Source organism: Rattus norvegicus, chromosome 3, assembly GCF_021556685.1.
Source record: "Rattus norvegicus strain SHRSP/BbbUtx chromosome 3, alternate assembly SHRSP_T2T, whole genome shotgun sequence".
NCBI classification, from domain to species: Eukaryota; Metazoa; Chordata; class Mammalia; order Rodentia; family Muridae; genus Rattus; species Rattus norvegicus.
Genome location: NC_141536.1, coordinates 7,250,533 through 7,271,069, shown reverse-complemented (window position 1 = coordinate 7,271,069; position 20,537 = coordinate 7,250,533). Strand labels below are relative to the sequence as shown.

General features: G+C 56.3%; 3 protein-coding genes across 8 annotated transcripts; all 3 read left to right on the top strand.

The window, feature by feature from the left end:
* Nucleotides 1–1,064: 1,064 nt before the first annotated feature.
* Ajm1 (apical junction component 1 homolog) lies at nucleotides 1,065–8,179 on the top strand. Of its 5 annotated transcripts, XM_087652946.1 has the most exons (5): nucleotides 1,084–1,245; nucleotides 2,666–2,779; nucleotides 2,865–5,689; nucleotides 7,291–7,380; nucleotides 7,926–8,179. In XM_087652946.1, exons 3-5 carry the CDS (start codon nucleotides 2,923–2,925, stop codon nucleotides 8,030–8,032), a joined length of 2,964 nt encoding a protein of 987 aa, XP_087509072.1. In that variant the 5' UTR covers nucleotides 1,084–1,245; nucleotides 2,666–2,779; nucleotides 2,865–2,922; the 3' UTR covers nucleotides 8,033–8,179.
* Nucleotides 8,047–9,457, top strand: Phpt1 (phosphohistidine phosphatase 1). 2 transcript variants are annotated; one of them, XM_087651270.1, is made up of 3 exons: nucleotides 8,047–8,226; nucleotides 8,506–8,699; nucleotides 9,191–9,449. In XM_087651270.1, exons 1-3 carry the CDS (start codon nucleotides 8,070–8,072, stop codon nucleotides 9,281–9,283), a joined length of 444 nt encoding a protein of 147 aa, XP_087507396.1. In that variant the 5' UTR covers nucleotides 8,047–8,069; the 3' UTR covers nucleotides 9,284–9,449. The 2 variants fall into 2 exon arrangements, with proteins under 2 accessions (XP_087507396.1, NP_001100028.2); NM_001106558.2 differs by having other exon boundaries at nucleotides 8,058–8,226; nucleotides 8,575–8,699; nucleotides 9,191–9,457.
* A 1,922-nt stretch (nucleotides 9,458–11,379) lies between these two features.
* Nucleotides 11,380–19,995, top strand: Mamdc4 (MAM domain containing 4). The gene is given in 29 exon segments (NM_145768.2): nucleotides 11,380–11,486; nucleotides 12,869–12,979; nucleotides 13,051–13,224; nucleotides 13,312–13,437; nucleotides 13,600–13,730; nucleotides 13,815–13,899; nucleotides 14,017–14,142; nucleotides 14,328–14,465; nucleotides 14,551–14,639; nucleotides 14,730–14,903; nucleotides 15,323–15,407; nucleotides 15,492–15,671; nucleotides 15,777–15,905; nucleotides 15,994–16,125; nucleotides 16,231–16,355; nucleotides 16,436–16,547; nucleotides 16,671–16,787; nucleotides 16,861–16,995; nucleotides 17,105–17,241; nucleotides 17,315–17,534; nucleotides 17,624–17,761; nucleotides 17,845–17,963; nucleotides 18,057–18,147; nucleotides 18,267–18,413; nucleotides 18,519–18,653; nucleotides 18,749–18,876; nucleotides 18,952–19,060; nucleotides 19,435–19,601; nucleotides 19,730–19,995. Coding segments are annotated over 29 exon segments (3,648 nt in total). The 5' UTR covers nucleotides 11,380–11,440; the 3' UTR covers nucleotides 19,772–19,995.
* The last annotated feature ends 542 nt before the right edge of the window (nucleotides 19,996–20,537 follow it).

The following is a 20,537-nucleotide window of genomic DNA, read 5'->3' as shown; positions in this document are numbered from 1 at the left end:
CCCGCTCTGCTCTGCCTCCCTGCCTGCTGGGAGTCTGGGGGTGCCTGCAATTGAGAATTTCGCCCCCGCTGGCAGCTCTCCACTCTCGCCCACTGTGGACACGTTGCCATGAGAACCCTCCAGGGGCAGGCAGGCATTTATCACTGCTAGTGACGTTGGAGGCGGGGCGTGCTGCTGCGCCTACTGTGGGCCAAGGATGAAGAGTTCTTTGCTAGGACTTTCGGGGCGGGGGGAGGGGGTGGGGGGAGGTGCTCCCTTACTCTTATGCTAGGGAGCTGCTGTGTACGCAGGACAGCTGATAACTGAGCAGGCACTATGGGACAAACATTACTTTAGCTCCCAGATTTTTCACTCCTGATGTAGAAAAAGGATCTACAGGTAAATTACCCCATGACTGCCCAAAAAGCAGTATTACTGGGATCTTGCGATGTCTGATGATACCTAACTAGGCAGGTCTTACTCCTCAGTTCTGACATCTATGGCCCACCGCCTACCAAGCTAGGATACTGGAAGGCCCAGCGCCTCTGGCAAGGGACACGCAGGGCCAGAATGAGTGGTGGCTTACGAGTGGACCTCATGAAAACCTTCCCCAAAGGAAGCAGGCGGTGGCCACCCAGGCTATCTTGGAGACTGGAAATTGCAGCTACACAGTACAGGCTGAGCAAGCCATCTGGCTCCCAGGTACCTGCTGAGATTTTTGGCGTCTTCGGAGCCAAAGAGGACAGTTCCTGAGGAGAGGCCAATGGGGCAGGGAACTGCTCATCTGCTCCCACCTGAGTCCAACCACAGACGTGTATTCTGGAAACTTCCCCAAACCTGGTTTCTCTGCAGCCAAGCCAAGGCTTCTGGCTCCTTACAGAACCCTGCCTAGAAACCTTCGGGCAGGCTTCTCTTGGTACAAGGGACCCCCAGTTCAGACCGAAAGATTTGTGCTTTGGGAATGCTATTCACGACCCTTCACTCTATACACACCAAAAGATAGCTAGGGCGTCTGTAGTCCCACTGTACACCTTCCTTACAACGCGGCCCCTTTAAGTGCCGTTCTATTGGTCGCCACTAGGGGCAGCACTGAGCCGCCAGGCCAGGATCATAGCTGCTGTCTCCAAGCTTCTGCTGATACCGGGTGTGTGTGTGTGTGTATATATATATATATATATACATACATATATAGCGGGGCCAGGTACACACTGAAACCGACTTGGGTTATGCAGCCTACTCGGGTTCGGCTCGTGGAGTAATCACCAGGTAAGAGGCCAAGCCAAACTGCCCAGCATGTGGAGCTGTTGGCACGGGAGGGGGCCGTACGGAAGGATGCGGAGTCCCCGCCCCCAAGCAACGCAGACTAGGTTCTTGCTGATGGCTGCTCCGGGCAAGGATGTTATTTGGGAAGGGTCTTCAAAATACCTAGGAAACAAGACCAAGCCCCACCTCCAGCCCAAAGAGGGCATGTGTCCCAGTGCCCTGCTCCTGACAGCCGCAGCCGGCAAAGCTGGCTGTCACCTTCCTGGGCGGAGCCTCAGACCCTGTCGTCTAGCCCAAACTCTGACCTGGCCTTGAGTTTAGAATGAAAGGGGTCTTAATAGGGTCGGCATGAACCTGGGTTTGGAGCAAGCCTTGGTACTTAGTAGCCCTGACTTCAAACAACGGCCCCTGTAACAGCCCCCTCGTACACCTGGACTAGCTTGACCCTGGAAGGCCTATCTACTTACAAGTCCTGCCAGGCCACAAAACACACTCAGCTTCCTCTGGAGCAGATGTCCTAGGAGTAGGTGCCTTAAGGGGGGGAGGGTGTGTGTGAAACCCTCTTTCTCCAGCCAGCTCCAGGCCCTGGGGACCCCAGACACTGGTGGCCCACATCTGAACACTAGCCTAGATCCTTTTCAGCCCATAGCTCCGGGGAGGAACGTCTCCAAAGCCAGAGTGCGAAGGACTCTGTCCTGGGGAGGGGCTTTCCTGCCCTCTCCTCTGCCTTCTCCTAGCTGGCAGCCTCCTGGCTTGGTACACTAGTGCTAGTTTGCAGCTTAGGGTAAGGGCATCAAGCTTGTGGCTCATATGGCCCCACGTGGTTCTGTAGCCTAAACCTAGCTTTAGAAATGCTAGAGGGTGGGGGTGGCGTCCATGTGCAAAAGAGAATCTTGTTCTGCAGCCTTCTCCGTTCCAATAAGCTTGGTGATGGGTTTCATTCAAGGAACTGGGGTCCGAGATTTATGCAAAAGGAAGAGAGATTTGAGACCCAAGAAGACTCTGGGATCATTCCCCTGCCTAGGACCCCATCGAATTGAGGGGACTTGGGCTTGGTTAAAAAGGACTGTCCCGGGAGCAAAGCACTTGCGTGCTAGGAGATGAACTCTCGGCCCAGCCAGGTCAGCAGGCAGGAACCATTCATGGACTCACCTGGGACATCATCAGAGGGATGGTTCTGCAGGGCTGCTGGGAGGGGGCCCTTAGTCTAACCTGTAAGGAAATCTAAAACGGCATCGTTCCAACTGTGGGCACCAGAGGGCAGTAGTGCTGAGATCACGTCCCGCTTTGATCTATGCAAGCCTGCCCAACGGACCCCTAGTAAAGGGAGAGAATGCCTGGCAGGTTTAGCTCAGAAGTTCCCTCTGCGGGGACAAAGAAGACCCACAGTAGATTAAAGTCTCCTGGCTCATCTACCCCACAGGCCGCATGGACTCTGAGGTTTCTCCTGCAGGTGCTTCCAACATAGGCATGGAGCCAGCACCAGGAGCCTTGACCAAGACCTGCAGCCAGGGCTGCTCCATCCCCTATGCCCCAGGTAAGCCGGACCAGCACGTGGGGTGGGGTGGGGGTAAAGGGCTTGGGGTGCAGAGGAGGCTGCCCTGACCGGTATCTCCTCCCAGGACAAAATCCCCGAAAGGCTGAGTGACTGGAGCTGCCAGCCTGGGGACGTCTTTTAAGATGACCCGCACGGACCCGCCGGACTTGCTGGTGTCGACCGTGTACCAGGACATCAAGGTGGTGGACCCAGGGCTCACGTCCAAACGCCAGCCATGTGAGCGATCCGTGGCCCGGCCTGCTGCGTCCACTCCTTTCAACAAGCGCCACTGCCGTAGCTTTGACTTCTTAGAAGCACTGGACGAGCCCACCATGGAGACACACCCAGAGCCGCCACCTCCTGAACCTGCGCCACCGCGCGCCCGGCCCAGAGACGGCGAGCCTCGGCGTCGCACCCGTTCCAAGAGCGCGCCCCGTGTGCCCCAAAGCCTGACGACTGCTCCGGCTTCACCGCCCGTACTGCAGCGCAGAGGCCGGGAAGCCCAGCGTGCCGTACGGGTGGAGGGGTCGCCGTGCCGGGAGCCCTCGTACCCTGCGCTGCGAGCTCTTGCTAATGAACTGCACCCTATCAAGCTCCAGCCACAGCGGGGAGGCCCCGGACGCATCGCGCCTCTATGCGCCACCCCAGGCCGCTGCGCACCACCAGAATCATCTGCTGGACCCGTCCCCCATGTCCGCTGCCGTTTGGACATAAAGCCGGACGAGGCGGTGCTGCAGCACGCCGCCCGAAGCTCGCGATCTGGCGCACCTAGAGAGACGTCGTCCTGGGCTCGCACCGTCCCACAGTTCCATGGACTCACAGTTCCCGGCCCTCGCCATGTGGCCCTGTCACGCACTCCCACCCCCAGTGACTTGTACTGTACTGACCCCAGACCACTGTACTGCGATGGGCCGCTGCCTGGGCCTCGGGACTACTTGGAGCACCGCACTCAACCCTTCACAACTCCTCCAGGTCCCACCCAATTTTTCTACACCGAGGAGCCAGAAGGCTACGCAGGCAGTTTTACTGCAAGCCCCGGCCTTCCCTTTGATGGCTACTGTTCTAGGCCCTACTTGTCCGAAGAACCCCCTAGACCCAGTCCAAGGCGTGGGGGCAGCTACTATGCTGGCGAAGTGCGCACCTTCCCGATCCAGGAGCCCCCCTCCCGCTCCTACTACGGGGAGACAACTCGAGCCTATGGTCTGCCTTTCGTTCCCCGGTATGTTCCAGAAGAGCCCCGGGTGCACCCAGGAGCCCGCGCCTTCTACACAGAGGACTTTGGGAGGTACCGCGAACGCGATGCACTGGCTCGGACTTACCCGCATCCACGCAGCAGCCCAACCTGGGCTGACTGGGGTCCGAGGCCTTACCGCACCCTTCAGGTGATGCCGCCTCCTGCCCCTGGACCACTGTTGGCCTCGTGGCACGGTGGCACTGGCACAAGCCCACCCCGGCTGGTTACCGATAGCCGCCACTACTCTCGATCCTGGGACAACATCCTAGCTCCTGGTCCTCGTCGTGAAGACCCTCTAGGACGTGGCCGCAGCTATGAGAACCTCCTGGGACGCGAAGTTCGGGATACGCGGGGTTCATCCCCTGAAGGAAGGCGTCCACCAGTCGTAGTGAATCTGTCCACCTCACCCAGACGCTATGCAGCACTCTCGCTGTCCGAGACGTCGCTGACAGAGAAAGGCCGCACGGGAGAGTGCCTGGGCCGCAACTGGTATGTCACGCCAGAGATTACCATCACAGACAACGACCTTCGCTCAGCAGAGCGCCCGACTGCCAAGGGCTGGGAATTGCCTGGAGGCCGACCACGGCAGCCCGTACCCGTGGTCCCTGAGGGTCCCGCTTCCAGCCGCCAGCGCAGCCTCGAGCAGCTGGACGAGCTCATCACCGACCTGGTCATCGACTCACGATCGCCAGCCCAGGCCCCAGAGCCTACGGCCGAAGGTTTAGGCCGCCAACTACGCCGCCTGCTGGACTCACGGCCTGCGGGCCCTGGAGGAGCCACCGCGCTGGCGCCGTCGCGCTCGCCTCCGGCCTCGGCTGGCAGCACAGAAGAGCCCACCGGCTCGGGGGAGGCAGCCGAGGCCTCCCCAGAGCCCAGCGCAGATGAGGATGACTTGATGACCTGCTCCAACGCGCGCTGCCGGCGGACAGAGACCATGTTCAACGCCTGCCTCTACTTCAAGTCATGCCACAGCTGCTATACCTACTACTGCTCGCGTTTGTGCCGCCGAGAGGACTGGGATGCGCACAAGGCGCGTTGCGTGTACGGCCGCGTGGGCAGCGTGTGCCGCCACGTGTTGCAGTTCTGCCGCGACAGCAGCCCAGTGCATCGCGCCTTCTCGCGCATAGCGCGCGTCGGATTCCTGTCGCGAGGCCGTGGCGTGCTGTTCTTAGGCTTTCCGAGCCCGGGCTCTGCCGACAACTTTCTCCGCTTCGGCCTCGAAGGGCTGCTGCTATCGCCCACCTACCTGTCGCTGCGTGAGCTGGCTACACATGCGGCGCCCCTGGGTAGCTATGCACGAGAGCTGGCGGCCGCCGGGAGGCTCTATGAGCCGGCGGAGTGCTTCCTGCTTAGCGTGTCCGTGGCCGTGGGCCCCGGCGCTGCACCCCCGGGAGCCGCTGCCCGGCCCGCGCCACGCAGTCCTGGGCCCACAGTGCGCAAGTTCGCCAAGGTAGCCCTGGCCGCTGGCAGCCCGACGCGGCCTCCTCCTGCGCGTGGCGGAGAGCCAGACATGGAAACGTTGATCCTGACGCCACCCCCCGGCACTGCGGGCCTGGACGAAGAGGGTGAAGCCGGCCGGCGCGCGCGTGAAGTAGCCTTCATCCATATCCAACGTGAGCTGCGACTGCGCGGCGTCTTTCTCCGCCACGAGTTCCCACGGGTCTACGAGCAGCTCTGTGAGTTTGTGGAGGCTAACCGGCGCTTCACGCCCACAACCATCTATCCCACGGATCGGCGCACAGGCCGCCCCTTCATGTGCATGATCATGGCTGCTTCCGAGCCGCGTGCACTAGATTGGGTAGCCAGTGCCAACCTGCTGGACGACATCATGTGAACCATGAGACCATTAGGCCCAGGCCCCGACCCCGAGCCCTGCCTACTCTACTCAGGCCCTGCCTGATCCATCATGACCGCCCCCAGAGTCCAGACCACCTGGCTCAGCGCCTCCCAACCCCCCTGGGCCTCCCTCAGTCTTCTACAAATTCTCTACCCTGAGCTCCACCCACTCCACACCTCTAACTTTGCCTAGGAGCCCCCACCCCCGTCCCGTTTCCAACCAGCAGCTTCTCTTCCTTTCTGTTCCTAACAGTACCACCCACATTCCACATCCTGGGGTCTACCCAAGCCAGTCAAGGAGTGGGGGCTCCCCAAGGGCCTGGTCCTCGCCCTCGGTGCTCCCCACTGGGAGGTGGGGTGGGACTGAGGACCGCTGGGCTCTGCCTTCTACTACACTCATCCCTTTGGGACAAACTCCCTTGGTGTACATTGTGGGTGCTTGCTATAGCTCTCCAACCCTTCTAGTCCAGACATCCATGTTAACCAAAGCCCAACGTCCTTATTTTAAGCACTTCCCCTCACCCTCCTGTTTGGGTTGTGTCAGGCTCAGAGGCCTACTCTCTGTGCACCCATATGCTGTTGAGGCGATGGGCATGGCCAGCACTGTCCTATCAGTGTTGCCTGACCGTCAATGCTCTCACCTCTGGTCACCGTAGCCTGGGCTCTTGTAGGACAAGTTGGAATACTGGGGAATTTTCAGGTCAAGGCCGAGGCACAATCTACCCAGCCAGATGGAAACCTGAATAGGGGAAGCAGTGTGGGTTTTGAGCAAGCCAGAGTTAAGATCTGGCTGGGTAAGGATTTGAGCTCCCCAACAGCAGCTTACCCAACAAGATGGCCTAAAAAATCCACCTTCCAGAGAAGATGGAAGCTCAGGCCTTAATCTTCCAGGGAGGTGGGAAGTGTGTGCTGATGGATTAGCAGGGGACCCTACAGAGAGCAGCACCTACCATTGAATGACTTGGGCATGAGTAAGGAACAGGGCTGCCCCTAATTACGGACTGAACTAGGAAAGGTGCGGAGTAGTGAGCCACCAAGTGTGAGAATGGTTAGGGAGCCGGTGCTGAGGCCTACCCTGATTCCAATCCTGTGTAAAAAGTGCCACATACTCGCCCTGGCTGTGCTCCAAGCTGAGAGAGAAGCCAAAGCCTGACGAGCTGTGGAGAGGTCTAGGCTTCCCTAAACCCCTTGCCAGACCCCTATAGTCTAAATATACCTGGATCTGAGCCCAGGACTTCGTGGAGGGTGTGACCCAGAGAGGGCTTGAGACCAGTCTCTCCAAGCCCTCTCCAGAAGCCGCAAGCCCCTTAGGAGCTCCGAACTTACAAGTGCGAGAACCTGGGACACACACCTATGCTGTGCGAGGGCGTACACGTGCCAGCTACCCTCTACTGTATGTCCCCGGGACACTCCAGCTCTCTCTCCTTGGCCCCTGTTTTAGCACATGTCCCGATGCCGCTCTTGCAACACTTGCTGCCGTGCTGCCTGTCGCCCTCCCCAGGGGCTCCACATTCCTTCCTGTGGCAGGCTGGTAAGAATGCCCCTGACAAGAAGGGCGAGTGCTTTCGAACCAAGTAAAATAGAACTTGAATGTAGCTGCTGCAAATAAGTGGTGGTGGTGGTGGTGGTGGTGGTGGTGGTGGTGGTGGTGGTGGTGGTGGTGGTGGTGGTGGTGGTGGTGGTGGTCGCCGTCGTCGTCGTAGGCGGGGGGTAGGGGGGAGAGTGTGTTGGGAGCTTTCGGGAGTAGGAGCTTAGCACCCGGGAGTATTGTGGAAGGGGAGGCCTGATGTTGTGAAGGTTCGGGCAGGAGAGTACTTGAATTTAAAGACACCTGAGAGAGATCCTCGGGTTTACGGGTATTGGGGAAGAGAGGATTTCGGATTTATGGTTTACAGATTGAAGCCCTAGGGCCCGGGAGTGGAGCCAGGGTGCGTCCCTGTATTCTCTTTCGCTGCCCACCTACAGCAGCTTGATTTACAGCACCACAGATTAACCTATACCTCGACTCCTTTAATTGGGACTCAAGATGCCAAAGCTGCAAAGAACTGGGTTGCAATTGGCTAGTTCCTCCCTCAGGTTGGAGATACAACTGGCTGAGGCTCTCTGGGCCTCGAGAAGCATTCCCTCACGGGATTGGTCGCGGCTGCCAAGGACCCGCCTCCTTCGCGCACAGGGTTGAGTAAGGGATTGTGGGCCCAGAGACCCAGTGCTTTGGCGAACATGGCGGCGGACCTCGGTCAGATTCCTGATGTGGACATTGATTCAGATGGTATCTTCAAGTACGTGCTGATTCGAGTCCACTTAGCAGAGCCTTCCGGGGATCCGGCGAGGGAGTGCAAGGAAATCGTGCGTGGCTACAAATGGGCTGAATACCACGGTGAGGGCGGGGCCTCTGCCCGGTTGGGGGCGGGGCCTGAACCTAGCAGTGGCTGGGAGCGGGGTTGTGAATGCTAATATATCTTGACTAACACATAGCCAGGCTGGCCTAGAAACGTCGGGGTTTAGGCAGAAAGGAGTGCCATGACCGGAACCTTTTTAATCCCGTCTCTCACTTCGAAGTATCTTACTCCCGTTCGTCTTTGTGCCAGCGGGGGAAGGGCTCATCTCCACTGGGAAAAAGACCACCAAGAGCTGGAGCTTCTGACCCCATATCCAGCCCTAAAGTTCAGTGTGGGGCCAACAAGGGCGACTAGGGCATATCCTGAGGCCACTCTCCCCACCTCAGCGGACATCTATGACAAAGTGTCAGGCGAACTGCAAAAGAATGGCTATGACTGCGAGTGCCTAGGCGGCGGGCGCATCTCCCATCAGAGCCAGGACAGGAAGATACACGTGTATGGCTATTCTATGGTGAGCTTCAGTCCCCGGGTCTCCAGATTGCAAAGCTCACCTTTGTGAGCCTGACCACTCCTCCACACCCCCACCCCGCCATTCAGGCCACCTCTGAGACTATGAAAGTTGGAGCTACAGAACCCTTACTTAAGGGCAATGTGGCTTTTTCTTTCCCCACATTTCCCATATGACTCCAGGGTGTTTGGAAGCCGGCTGCCTTGGGTTGCACCCCCTCCTTGCCCCAGATCCTGATGAGTCTGTGTCCTGGCTCTTCAGGGGCCCTTGGAGCAGCCAGTGCTGGGGTCAGATTCACAGCCCTGACCACCTCCATCTTTCTTCATAAAAGTCCAGCCTGGATCCTCAGGCATCACCTAGAGAGCCTTTCAGTCACCATCATGTTCCCAGTGTGGTTAGGATTTGCTTACTTTCCCCATGGCTACTATTGCTGTAGCTTCTGGGTGGACTCCCAAAGCAAAACCATAGCAGACTGGTGGTCATCTTCTCTCTAGGGTTACGGCCGTGCCCAGCACTCTGTTTCAACTGAGAAGATCAAAGCCAAGTATCCTGATTATGAGGTCACCTGGGCTGATGATGGCTACTGAAGCTCTCCCCACCAGCATCTAAGTCAGGACTCTGCTCTCCCTGTATTCTGTCTTGAGGGGCTGGCCCTGTGTTCTCCTTTTGTACCTTGGGCAACACACCACCTGCCAGGCCTTAGAGGCCAGAGCAATCTGATCCATAGGAATTAAAGTATTGATATGCCTACTAGCCCCTGACTTGTGTCTTGGTTTCTACCTTTGGATTGCCACCGGATATACCTACTCAGCTTCAGGGGGCCCTGGGGACTGGTGGTGCATACTCAGCCCCTTAGGTTCAGATAAGGGGGCCCCCACATTGCTGCCATTTATGGCTTGATTGCTCCTCCATGAAGCTGTTATCCTCAAGGACATCTGGGAGGAGGCTCCAACAGGCCTTGCACAAGAAGTCAGTTCCTGGCCACCCAAGACCTGGGGTGCCCACAAATGCCCCCTTCTGTAGTTTATCCAGGAGTCCCAGCAAGAAAGGATCCTGGCAAGCACCGTCCGCCAGCTGACAGGTTGCATTTTTTTCTCGGGCTAAGCCTGATATCTCTGACTGACCACAGGAAATAGTCCTGCATAGGTCTCATTCGCTTGGGACTTATAACTCAGATGGCTCTTAGTCCCTGGACCATTCACACCCTCTGTAAGTCTCTACTAACCCCATGTCACTGTACAGGACAGTGGGTAGGCACCAGCTTAACCCCTGCTCTAAGAAGTCTCACAAACCGTGTGCCATTAGAGTGGGTCCTAGGGAAAGCCAGGGCTGGGGCATCCCTTATCAAACTCATGCTACCCTCTGTCAGCTCTGCAGATGGCAGCAGACACTGCTGAGAGGCCCTGTATAGGCCAGGAGACAGGTGAGGTGAGACAAGCCCCAAGGTCTCACTACAGTAAGACACAGGCAAAGTCTAGCTCCATGCAACAAGATTTTCAGAACTCTGACATTACTCTTGCCATAGCTGTTGGGTTTTTCCTGGGAAAATGAGTTTGTGGACTCATCAAGACTTTTTCCGATCACCAACCATGCACCACATGATCTCAGAAGTTTTTGTTTTGTTTATTTTTTAAAGGTTTGTTTATTTTTTGCAAATGAACACACTTTAGCTGTCTACGTACATCGGATTCCACTACAGATGGTTGTGACCCACCATGCGGTTACTGGGAATTAAACTCAGGGCTTCTAGAAGAGCAGTCAGTGTTTTTAACTGTTGAGCCATCTCTCCGGCCCCTTGTTTGGTTTTTTGAGACAGGGTTTCTCTGTGTAACAGCCCTGGCTGTCCTAGAACTCTCTTTATAGACCAGACTGGCCTCAGACTCACGGAGATGGACCTGCTTCTGCCTCCTGAGTGCTGGGATAAAAGGTGTGCACCCCCACACCTGGCCACGCAGAGCAGTTTTTAAAGATGGAGCTCAGCTTGGTAGAGCTTGACCAAGAACAGGAAATCCCCATGTTCAGCCTAGAGTACCACACAAACTAAGTGTAGCGGTGTACACCTATGATCCCAGCACTTGGGAGGAGGAAGCAGAAGGAGTATATAGCAAGATCAGGCCAGCCTGGTCTATGTGAGACCCTGTATCAACACACATACACACACCAGATCAGTTACAGAGTGGCCCAGCTTGAGTTACAGGTGGTGTGAAAGCAAAGACACCATACCTAGACATGGGACTTGTTCAGGTCCAACAGAGGCAGGCTGGTGATACTGGATTTGTCTTGATCTAGTCCCCTGAGCACAGAGCAGAGGAAGCTGTGAGCATTTGCTAGAGGGCCATGTGCAGCCACTGAGCAGACTGGCCTGACATCCTTGGCCCACACCAGGGTAGGCTGTGGGCCTCATGAAAAAAATCTTAGAGCCTTGCAAGTGGGGTCCCCAGCCTTTCCACATTCCAGTAGAAACTTTCAGGGGGAAGGGCAGGGTAGGGCAGGGTAGACACACAGGATGGCCAAGAACCGACCTTTGACCAGAATGAGCCAAGCAGAGGCCCCCTTCTAGGGTTACTTTTACAGCTGGATGCTTAGGCTGTCATCATCAGATGGGACCCGGCAAGGAGATGCAAGTATAAAGGAGCCGAGCCCTTCCGGTGAGAACAGCCTGCCGGTGAGGCCACGGCGGACTGAACTGAGAAGTCTCTAGACTGCACAGCTTCGCTTGCACTGGGACACCCTCTAGCCTGGCCATGTGCCTGCCTAGCTGCCTCCTCTCAATCTGGGTCCTATTTATGGGTGAGTAAACTGTTGCCGGATGCTGGTTGGTGTGATGGCAGCCAGAGGAGTCTGTCAGAAGTGGGCCGTCAACAATGGGAACATTCAGAACAAGCCAACAGGGCTGGAGTCGCCCACCTAAATTGTATCCCCTTGTCCTAGAGGAGAGGCCACAGGCCATAGGTGACCATCTCCCTGGCTTTCTGAGCCTTTGCCTGCCTCTCCCATTGTAGAACAGGTACAAGTCCCTTGGTCATCTATCCCTCAGTGTGTCCTCCTTTTTTTCTTTTTTCCCCCGTTTTTGGTTTTTGTTTTTGTTTTAATTTTTTTGGTTCTCCAAGACAGGGTTCCTCTGTGTAATCCTAGCTGTCCTGGAACTAGCTCTGCAGACCAGGTTGGCCTCGAACTTACAGAGAACTGACTGCTTTTGCCTCCCGAGTGCTGAGATTAAAGACCTGTGTCAACATCACCTAGCTCTATGGGTCGGCTTATAGAGCAGGAGGAGCCCTACCGGAAGATCTTCCAGTTCCTAGTCATGTGGGCTCCTTCTTTGTAAGACCCTTTTTCCTGTCCCTGGCAAGCAGGGGCTCTGTGAGGCTAGCAAGGTGGGAGGGTGTTCTGTTGACTTTCAGTGTAGATCCCCTGTGGCAGTTCCTGATAGATGTCAGGTTCCTCCCTATGTGATCCTATAGAGCTGAACTCCAATTGACAAGTCCTCTGGCCTGTCCGGGTCTGGGGCTTCTCTGGATATAGAATTTATACTGCTCAAAATAGCCAGTCAGGGCTGGCAAGATGGCTCAAAAGCGAAATGCATTTGCTGCCAAGCACTGTGGCATTTATTCAGTCCTAGGTCTCACAATGGAAGGAAATCAATGATTCCCGATTCAGTTGACCTCTGACCTTTACCCCTGTTGCATAGCACATATTTGTACACAAATGCAGATATACAGATGTTAAAAAAATAGGCACTTGGGCAGGAGAGATGGCTCAGCGGTTAAGAGCACCCGGACTACTCTTCCAGAGGTCCTGAGTTCAATTCCCAGCAACCACATGGTGGCTCACAACCATCTGTAAAGAGATCCGATGCCCTCTTCTGGTGTATCTGAAGACAGCTACAGTGTACTTATATATAATAAATGAATAAATCTTTTTTTTAATATTTTATTTATTTATTATATATATGAGTACACTGTAGCTGTCTTCAGACACACCAGAAGAGGGCATCAGATCTCATTACAGATGGTTGTGAGCCACCATGTGGTTGCTGGGATTTGAACTCAGGACCTCGGGAAGAGCAGTCGGTGCCCTTAACCACTGAGCCATCTCTCCAGCCCAAATGAATAAATCTTTAAAAAAAATAAAATAAAATAAAAAATAGGCACTCACCTCACTTATTCTGCCAGCTGCACAGTCTCTAGGCAAGACCTGGGTCCCTGACCACTGCAGAAGCCCCACCGAAGCTACGTGCAACTTTGTGTGTGACTGTGGAGACTGTTCAGATGAGGCTCAGTGTGGTGAGCTGGTCAGGGGGTTGTGGTAGGGAGTGGTAGCATAAAGGCAGACCCCTGACCACTCATTCTCATAGGTTTCCACGGTGCCTCAACTACCCCAAACACCCCCTTCACCTGCAACTTTGAGCAGGATCCCTGTGGCTGGCAGGACATCAGCACCTCGGGCTATCGATGGCTTCGAGACCGGGCAGGGGCAGGGCTGGATAGTTCTGGGCCCCATTCTGACCATACACGTGGCACTGACTTGGGTAAGACCTAGGGAATTCACGTACACTCACCCCCTCCCTCCTGTCTTGGTTTTTTGTCTGGTCTCCTAACCTCTCACCCTGGGCCAGGCTGGTACATGGCTGTGGGAACCCATAGTGGGAAGGAGCCATCTACTGCGACTTTGCGCTCTCCTGTCATGCGTGAGGCAGCCCCCACCTGTGAACTGAGGCTCTGGTACCACACTGACTCTAGAGGTACGCGCTCTGGATCCCTGCGGCCCAAAGCTGAGTAGCTCTGGGAAAGGGCTGGGTGAGGAAAGAGGTGGCTGCAGAAACAGGAGGTTTATCCAAAGTCAGAGCCAGACTGGAGGGAGACACCAAGGGGCTCACGCCTCAGGACCATTCAAAACACTACAGATGTCGCTGAGCTGCGGCTGGATCTGACCCATGGTATGGAGACACTGACTCTATGGCAGAGCTCGGGACCTTGGGGTCCTGGCTGGCAGGAACTAGCAGTGAACACTGGCCGAATCCAGGGTGACTTCAAAGTAAGCAGGGTGGTCTGCCAGGCTGGGCACTGTGGGGAGGGTCTGGGTACTGGACCTTGATCCTAAGGACTGTTCTCTCTCCAGGTGACATTTTCTGCCACTCGAAATGCTACACACAGGGGCGCTGTGGCCTTGGATGACATGGAGTTCTGGGACTGTGGTCTGCCCAGTAAGGACATCATCCTGTCCAAACCTGGGAGACCCCCTTATTGTCCACCTTCCTGAACAGAACACCTCCACCCCAAATCCTGGGTCCAAAGAGAATGTTAACTATTTCCCACTCCAGTCCCTCAGGCCAGGTGTCCCCTGGGGCACCACCACTGCCAGAACAAAGCTTGTGTGGAGCCCCACCAGCTCTGTGACGGTGAAGACAACTGTGGAGACAGTTCTGATGAAGACCCGCTCATCTGCAGTGAGGCTGGGGCCATCTAGGGCCGGGCAGGGTGAGGGATTACAGAATGAGAGGGGGAGACTAGACCTTGACCTCTGAGTCCTTCACTCTGGGTGGGACAGCCAGTGTTTCTCTGGAACCAGGGCCATCTGACTGCAGAAAGCCCTGTTCAGTGGCCCTGATAGCCCCCCACTCCCACTCCTCAGGCCACCACATGGCCACCGACTTTGAGACAGGCCTAGGACCATGGACCCAATTAGAGGGCTGGACACGGAACTTCAGTGCTGGCAGCATGGTGAGCCCTGCCTGGCCCCACCGAGATCACAGCCGGAATAGTGCATATGGTGAGGCCTCCAAGGGACCCCGGCCATGGCCTTTTCCACCCAGGTTCCTCCAATGACTCTGGCCCATATTTGGCCTCTCTCACAGGCTTCTTTCTCGTCTCTGTGGCCAAGCCTGGCACCACTGCTGTCCTCTACAGCCCTGAGTTCCAAGGCTCAGTCTCCTACAACTGCTCGGTGAGATGGGTGTCAGAAAATGAGAAACACTGAGTTGTCCTTCCTGACTGTAGATGCCAGAGACCCCTCACAGCCTTTCTTCTGTTCCAGTTCACCTTCTATTACTACCTGCATGGGTCTGAGGCCAACCAATTCCAGCTCTTTGTGCAGGCACAGGGGCTCAACACCACCCAGCCTCCTGTCCTACTCCGAAGCCGCCATGGAGAGTTGGGGACAGCCTGGGTCAGAGACCGGGTTAACATTCAAAGTGCCCATCCATTTCGGGTGAGGCTGGGCTAGAGGGCAGAATCCAGGGAATCCTGCCTAGAGCACGCACAGGAGTACTCTGGGATTCTTTTTTTTTTTTAAAGATTTATTTATTTATTATATATAAGTACACTGTAGCTGTCTTCAGACACATGAGAAGAGGGCATCAGATCTCATTACGGATGGTTGTAAGCCACCATGTGGTTGCTGGGAATTGAACTCAGGACCTCTGGAAGAGCAGTCAGTGCTCTTAACCACTGAGCCATTCCTCCAGCCCGTACTCTGGGATTCTTTAGTCATTCCTGAAGACTGCTCAGTGGGAAAGCTTGAGAGTGTTGGGAAATTCATGAAGTCTAACAATATAGGGATGGGAAGGGTGCCAGAGGAAAGACAGGACAGAACAGTGCTTGGCATTCCCTAACCCTCCCTGCCCTCAGATCCTTCTTGCTGGGGAGACTGGTCCAGGAGGCTTCGTGGGCCTAGACGACCTTATCATGTCCAACCACTGCATACTTGTTCCAGGTGATCTGCCCAAGGCCCTGCCCTGGCCTGCCCAGCAGGAGCAAGGCTGTCACCTGCTCTGCCCTGACTTTAGTTCCGTTATAGGTATGTCCACCCTGCAGTCATCACTTTCTGGACCTGTGCCATTGGCCCTCTATCCCCAGACATCCATCAAGCGAACCTGTGAGCCAGGACATCTCTCCTGTGACGAGCTGTGTGTGCCCCCGGAGCAGCTGTGTGATTTCCAGCAGCACTGTGCCGAAGGCGAGGATGAAGAGAAGTGTGGTGAGGCCAGTCAGAGCCTGCCTGGGTTGGTTCTTCACGGTTATGGGGCACAGGCAGGCCAGAGAAGGCTTCGCTGCCTTCCAGAGCAGAAGACTGTTGTTGCAGGCACCACGGACTTTGAGTCTGCCTCTGCTGGGGGCTGGGAGGACATCAGTATAGGAAAGCTACAGTGGCAACGGGCTGAAGCCCAGGAGAGCGGGAAGCCTGCCAGGGATACCAACCGGAATGCGCCTGGTGAGGCCCACACTTCCCCACAGAGCCCCTCGGAGGAAGAGTCTGTAAATTACCTGAGCAGTGAGGGGGTACCTTGCTCTTCCCATAGGGCACTTCCTATCTCTGCGGAAGGCCTGGGGGCAGCTACGATCTGAGGCCCGGGCTCTCACACCTGCTCTGGGCCCCTCTGGCCCTCACTGTGAACTCCACATGACTTACTATTTTCACAGTCATCCCCAAGGTATTACCTGCCCCTGGCCCAAGACTGGATCCCTAGGAGCCCCCTGCATGGCAGACAGGGTCTGAGGATGACCCACCCCCCACCCATACTAACTCCCTTGATCAGGCTTCTTGGCACTGGCTGTGGTGGAGAATGGCTTCCGGGAGCTGCTGTGGCAGGCTCCAAGCAGCAGCAGTGGGGGCTGGACACTACAGAAGATTCTTCTTGGGGCACGGCGCCGGCCATTCCAGGTGAGGCTGGCAGTCCAAGATGGGGAATCGGTACCGGGCTAGCCCCTAACTGACAGTCTTTCTCCCCTATCTGCCTAAAGCTGGAGTTCGTCAGTCTGGTGGACTTGGATGGCCCTGGCCAACAGGGGGCTGGGGTGGATAATGTGACCCTGAGAGACTGCAACCCCATGGTGACCACTGAGAGTGACCAAGGTTCTTCCTGCCCATCTCCCTTCCCTACCCAGGAGCTACCACCTAGCCCACCTCTAATCCTGTCTTATAACAGCTGGGGAGGAGGCAGACACTAGTGCTGACCCACCCCCACCCCACCCCCAGAGGTCTCCTGTAACTTTGAACGGGACTCCTGCAGCTGGCACACAGGCCACCTCACAGATGCCCACTGGCACCGTGTAAAAAGCCACGGCTCTCAGTATGACCACACCACCGGCCAAGGTAGGGAATCTCTGAGGCCTGGGAGGGGTCAAACTGACAGCCTTCCTGTAGCTCAGTTTTTTATCCCCTGAAGGTTTTTTCATGTTCCTGGATCCCATGGACCCACCTGCTCGAGGCCAAGGTGCCCTGTTGCTCACAAGACCCCAGGTGCCAGTTGTCCCCAAGGAATGTCTCAGCTTCTGGTACCATCTGCATGGGCCCCAGATTGGTGAGAGCCTCAGAGCTGTCAGAGCCTCTGGGTGATTCCGGTACCCACTACAGCAGCCCAAGGCACTAGGAGTTGGGGGCTGGTCCCTTCAAACTTCACTTCTCTGCAGGGACACTGTGCTTGGCCATGAGGAGGGAGGGGGAGGAAGACACACTACTGTGGTCCCGGTCAGGCACCCACGGCAACCGCTGGCACCAGGCTTGGGTCACTCTTCACCACCAGCTGCAGCCCAGCACCAAGTACCAGGTGAGGGTAGCCTCAGCACTTGGTAGGTGGTGTAGGGTTGGCCCCCCTGCCAATTGTCACTTTCTACCCTCAGTTGCTGTTTGAAGGCCTCCGGGATGGGTACCATGGCACAATGGGCCTGGATGACATGGCTGTGCGGCCTGGCCCCTGCTGGGCCGCCAAGAGATGTTCCTTTGAAGACTCTGACTGTGGCTTCTCCCCAGGGGGCTGGGGGCTGTGGACACGCCAGAATAATGCCTCAGGCCTTGGTCCTTGGGGTCCTTGGATAGACCATACCACAGGGACAGCCCAGGGTACTTGGTCTGGTGGGGATGGGGGTGTGGTGGGGGTGGGTTTACAGAAGGCTGGTACAGGAAGCTGATGCTGGTCTCCCTTCCCCAAGGGCACTACATGGTGGTGGACACCAGCCCAAATTTACTGCCCAAGGGTCATGTGGCCTCTCTGACTTCAGAGGAGCACCCGCCCCTGTCCCGGCCTGCCTGCCTGACCTTCTGGTACCACCTGAGCTTCCACAATCCAGGTGAGGAACCTACAGGAGAGGAGAGCCCCTGCCAGGACTGGGAGCCACCGAGGCATTGGATCTAGTTGGGTTCTGGTGTTTAGGCACCTTGAGGGTCTTCGTGGAAGAGAGCACAAGGCGCCAAGAGCTCAGCATCAGTGGCCATGGTGGATTTGCGTGGCGCCTAGGCAGCGTGAATGTACAGGCTGAGCAGGCCTGGAAGGTAAGTACCTGAGTGGAGAGAAGAAAGCCACCTCACCTTCAAGGTTTGCCGGGACCAGCCTGCAGGATGTGTGGCCGGCTCTGTACCCTGTAGGTAGTGTTTGAGGCTATGGCTTCTGGCGTGGAACATTCCTACATGGCTCTGGATGACATTTCCCTCCAAGATGGGCCCTGTGCTCAGCCAGGTGAGCAGCTTGCTGTGGCCTGAGCAGCACCATTTCTCTACCAAACAACTCTGACTCCTGGCCCTGCCCACGAGTGCTCCTCACTGGGGCAGCTACTGTCACCTTCCAATTCCTTGCAGGGTCCTGTGACTTTGAATCTGGCCTGTGTGGGTGGAGCCACCTGCCTTGGCCTGGTCTGGGTGGGTACAGCTGGGACTGGAGCAGTGGAGCCACTCCATCCCGGTACCCCCGGCCTTCAGTGGACCACACTGTGGGCACAGAAGCAGGTACATACTGGCTGGAGCAGGGCCTGGGCTGGTGCCACCTCACAAAACTGGGCAGTGCTCACCCAGCTTCTCTTGTTAGAGATACCCCCACCCTTTCATCTCCAGGCCACTTCGCTTTCTTTGAAACCAGCGTGCTAGGTCCTGGGGGCCAGGCAGCCTGGCTGCGCAGTGAGCCACTGCCAGCAACTGCAGTCTCCTGCCTCCACTTCTGGTACTACATGGGCTTTCCTGCGCATTTCTGTGAGTGACTGGGCCCTGGGTGTAGGGGACCAGGGGCCCAGGTTGGGCACAAAGGTGTCTCCCAGGGGCCTGACCTGCCTGCTCCCTGCTCTCAGACAAGGGTGAGTTGAGAGTGCTCCTGAGCAGTACCCAAGGACAGCTAGCTGTGTGGCACCGGGGTGGGCACTTGCGGGACCAGTGGCTACAAGTCCAGATTGAAGTGTCCAGCTCTGAGGAGTTCCAGGTGAGGTCCCAGGTGAGCTGCCCTCCCTCCCCTCTTCTGTACCTTCAGATACTCAGATTTAACCTTCTCTATCAGATTGTTTTTGAAGCCACTCTGGGTGGCCAGCCGGCTCTAGGGCCCATTGCCCTTGATGATGTGGAGTACTTGGCTGGACAACACTGCAAGCAACCTACACCTAGCCAGGGTAAGCACTGGCTTCTCGGATGGCCGGACTTGCCCTGACCCTGCCAGGCTTAGGCTGGTGGTCCAGTGAGCTGTAAATGCCCTGCTTGGGAAACCAGCTGAACCAAGACTGTGTTCATGGGCTGGGCATAGGGACTGTATCAGCTTTTACTGTCCCCTCCTGGGCAAGAACTCTCTTGAAGGAACTGCCAAGTTAAGCCAGAGACCACAATGGGTTTGGCAGTCAGTGGCTACTGTCATGCCCAGAGGAAAAGGGGACAGGCTTGCAGCATTGTGCACACACGTCAACAAGGAGGCTGGGGCCTGCAAGCACTGGAGAGGTCAGGCAGCCCTAGGCTCATCTGTGGAGGGTTGAGATGGCCTCTCTGCCCTCAGGTGGAGTGGCAGCACCCGTGTCTGTGCCGGTTGCAGTCGGAGGAGCCCTCCTCCTCTTCCTGTTGCTCCTGGGCCTTGGAGGTTGGCACTGGCTGCAGAAGCAGCACCTCCCCTGCCAAAGTACAGATGCAGCAGCCTCTGGCTTTGACAATATCCTCTTCAATGCGGTAGGAACCCCAAAATGTGGGGAAAGCAGTGGGGGACCAGGACTCGGAAGCAGGGACCCCGCCCCACCCTGTCCAGATCCACACTGCCTTTCGACAGCAGTTGTCCAATATCCCTTCCTTCTTTCTAGGATCAAGTTACCCTCCCAGAATCAATCACCAGTAACCCATAGAGCACTCCAGACAAGGCCTGGCCTGACATGGCAACTCTCACAGCATTCAAACCTCACAGGCACTGGCCTGCCCACCTGCCTGTGGGCCTGGATGTAGGGACCGAGTCATGATTACCTCACCAGGTCTTCCTCTATCTGGTGTCTTTGCCCTCTGGTGTGATGGAGAAGGGTAGAGGAGTCTTTGTACTGTGAATAAATGCTCTACATAGTGAGGGCAACCCAGATGTTTGGGCTGCACTCTGTATATTCTGTGCCCAGCAGGTGGGTGGCCCTCCTAGGGTTTAACCTAACCTAGGACAGAACTCAGAGAGTGGGTATAGGACCTTTCATTGTCTTTGGTGTAGCTCAGAAATTATTGGACCCTAAGAACCCACCACCCCTGCCAGCAAGGAATGGCCTCTGCTTCTAACTTACCAGGTGGTTCTGTACCCAGTAAGGATAAAGCTACCCCAAAAATGCAGGGTCTTGGGAGTATAAAAGCAACTGGACATGGTACCATGAAACTGGTCTGGTAAGGAGAAATGCTACCAGCTCCAATAAAAACCTGAACAAACCCAGGGCTGCAGATGGTGAAACTGAGGTCACTGGGAATGCCCATCCCCCTTCAGAGCAAGGCACCAGAAGGCAAACTGCACTTCAGCCTTTGGACAGACATGGTGCTGCTACACCCAGTCAGAGGCCTAATGAAGTGAGGGTGACACATCTGTCCCACAATGGTTCCCTTCACGTGATGCCTCAGATGTGGCTTCACTGAGGACTGGGGGCC

What these genes read in the sequence shown, in the direction of transcription:
- Ajm1 (XM_087652946.1), top strand. Translation starts at nt 2,923, where the DNA reads ATGACCCGCACGGACCCGCCGGACTTGCTGGTGTCGACCGTGTACCAG. An exon ending in ACGGGTCTACGAGCAGCTCT is followed by an intron (nt 5,690 to 7,290) that starts GTGAGTTTGTGG and finishes CCCCTGTTTTAG; the next exon opens with CACATGTCCCGATGCCGCTC. An exon ending in TTCCTTCCTGTGGCAGGCTG is followed by an intron (nt 7,381 to 7,925) that starts GTAAGAATGCCC and finishes TTCCTCCCTCAG; the next exon opens with GTTGGAGATACAACTGGCTG.
- Phpt1 (XM_087651270.1), top strand. Translation starts at nt 8,070, where the DNA reads ATGGCGGCGGACCTCGGTCAGATTCCTGATGTGGACATTGATTCAGAT. An exon ending in CAAATGGGCTGAATACCACG is followed by an intron (nt 8,227 to 8,505) that starts GTGAGGGCGGGG and finishes CCCCATATCCAG; the next exon opens with CCCTAAAGTTCAGTGTGGGG. An exon ending in ACGTGTATGGCTATTCTATG is followed by an intron (nt 8,700 to 9,190) that starts GTGAGCTTCAGT and finishes TCTTCTCTCTAG; the next exon opens with GGTTACGGCCGTGCCCAGCA.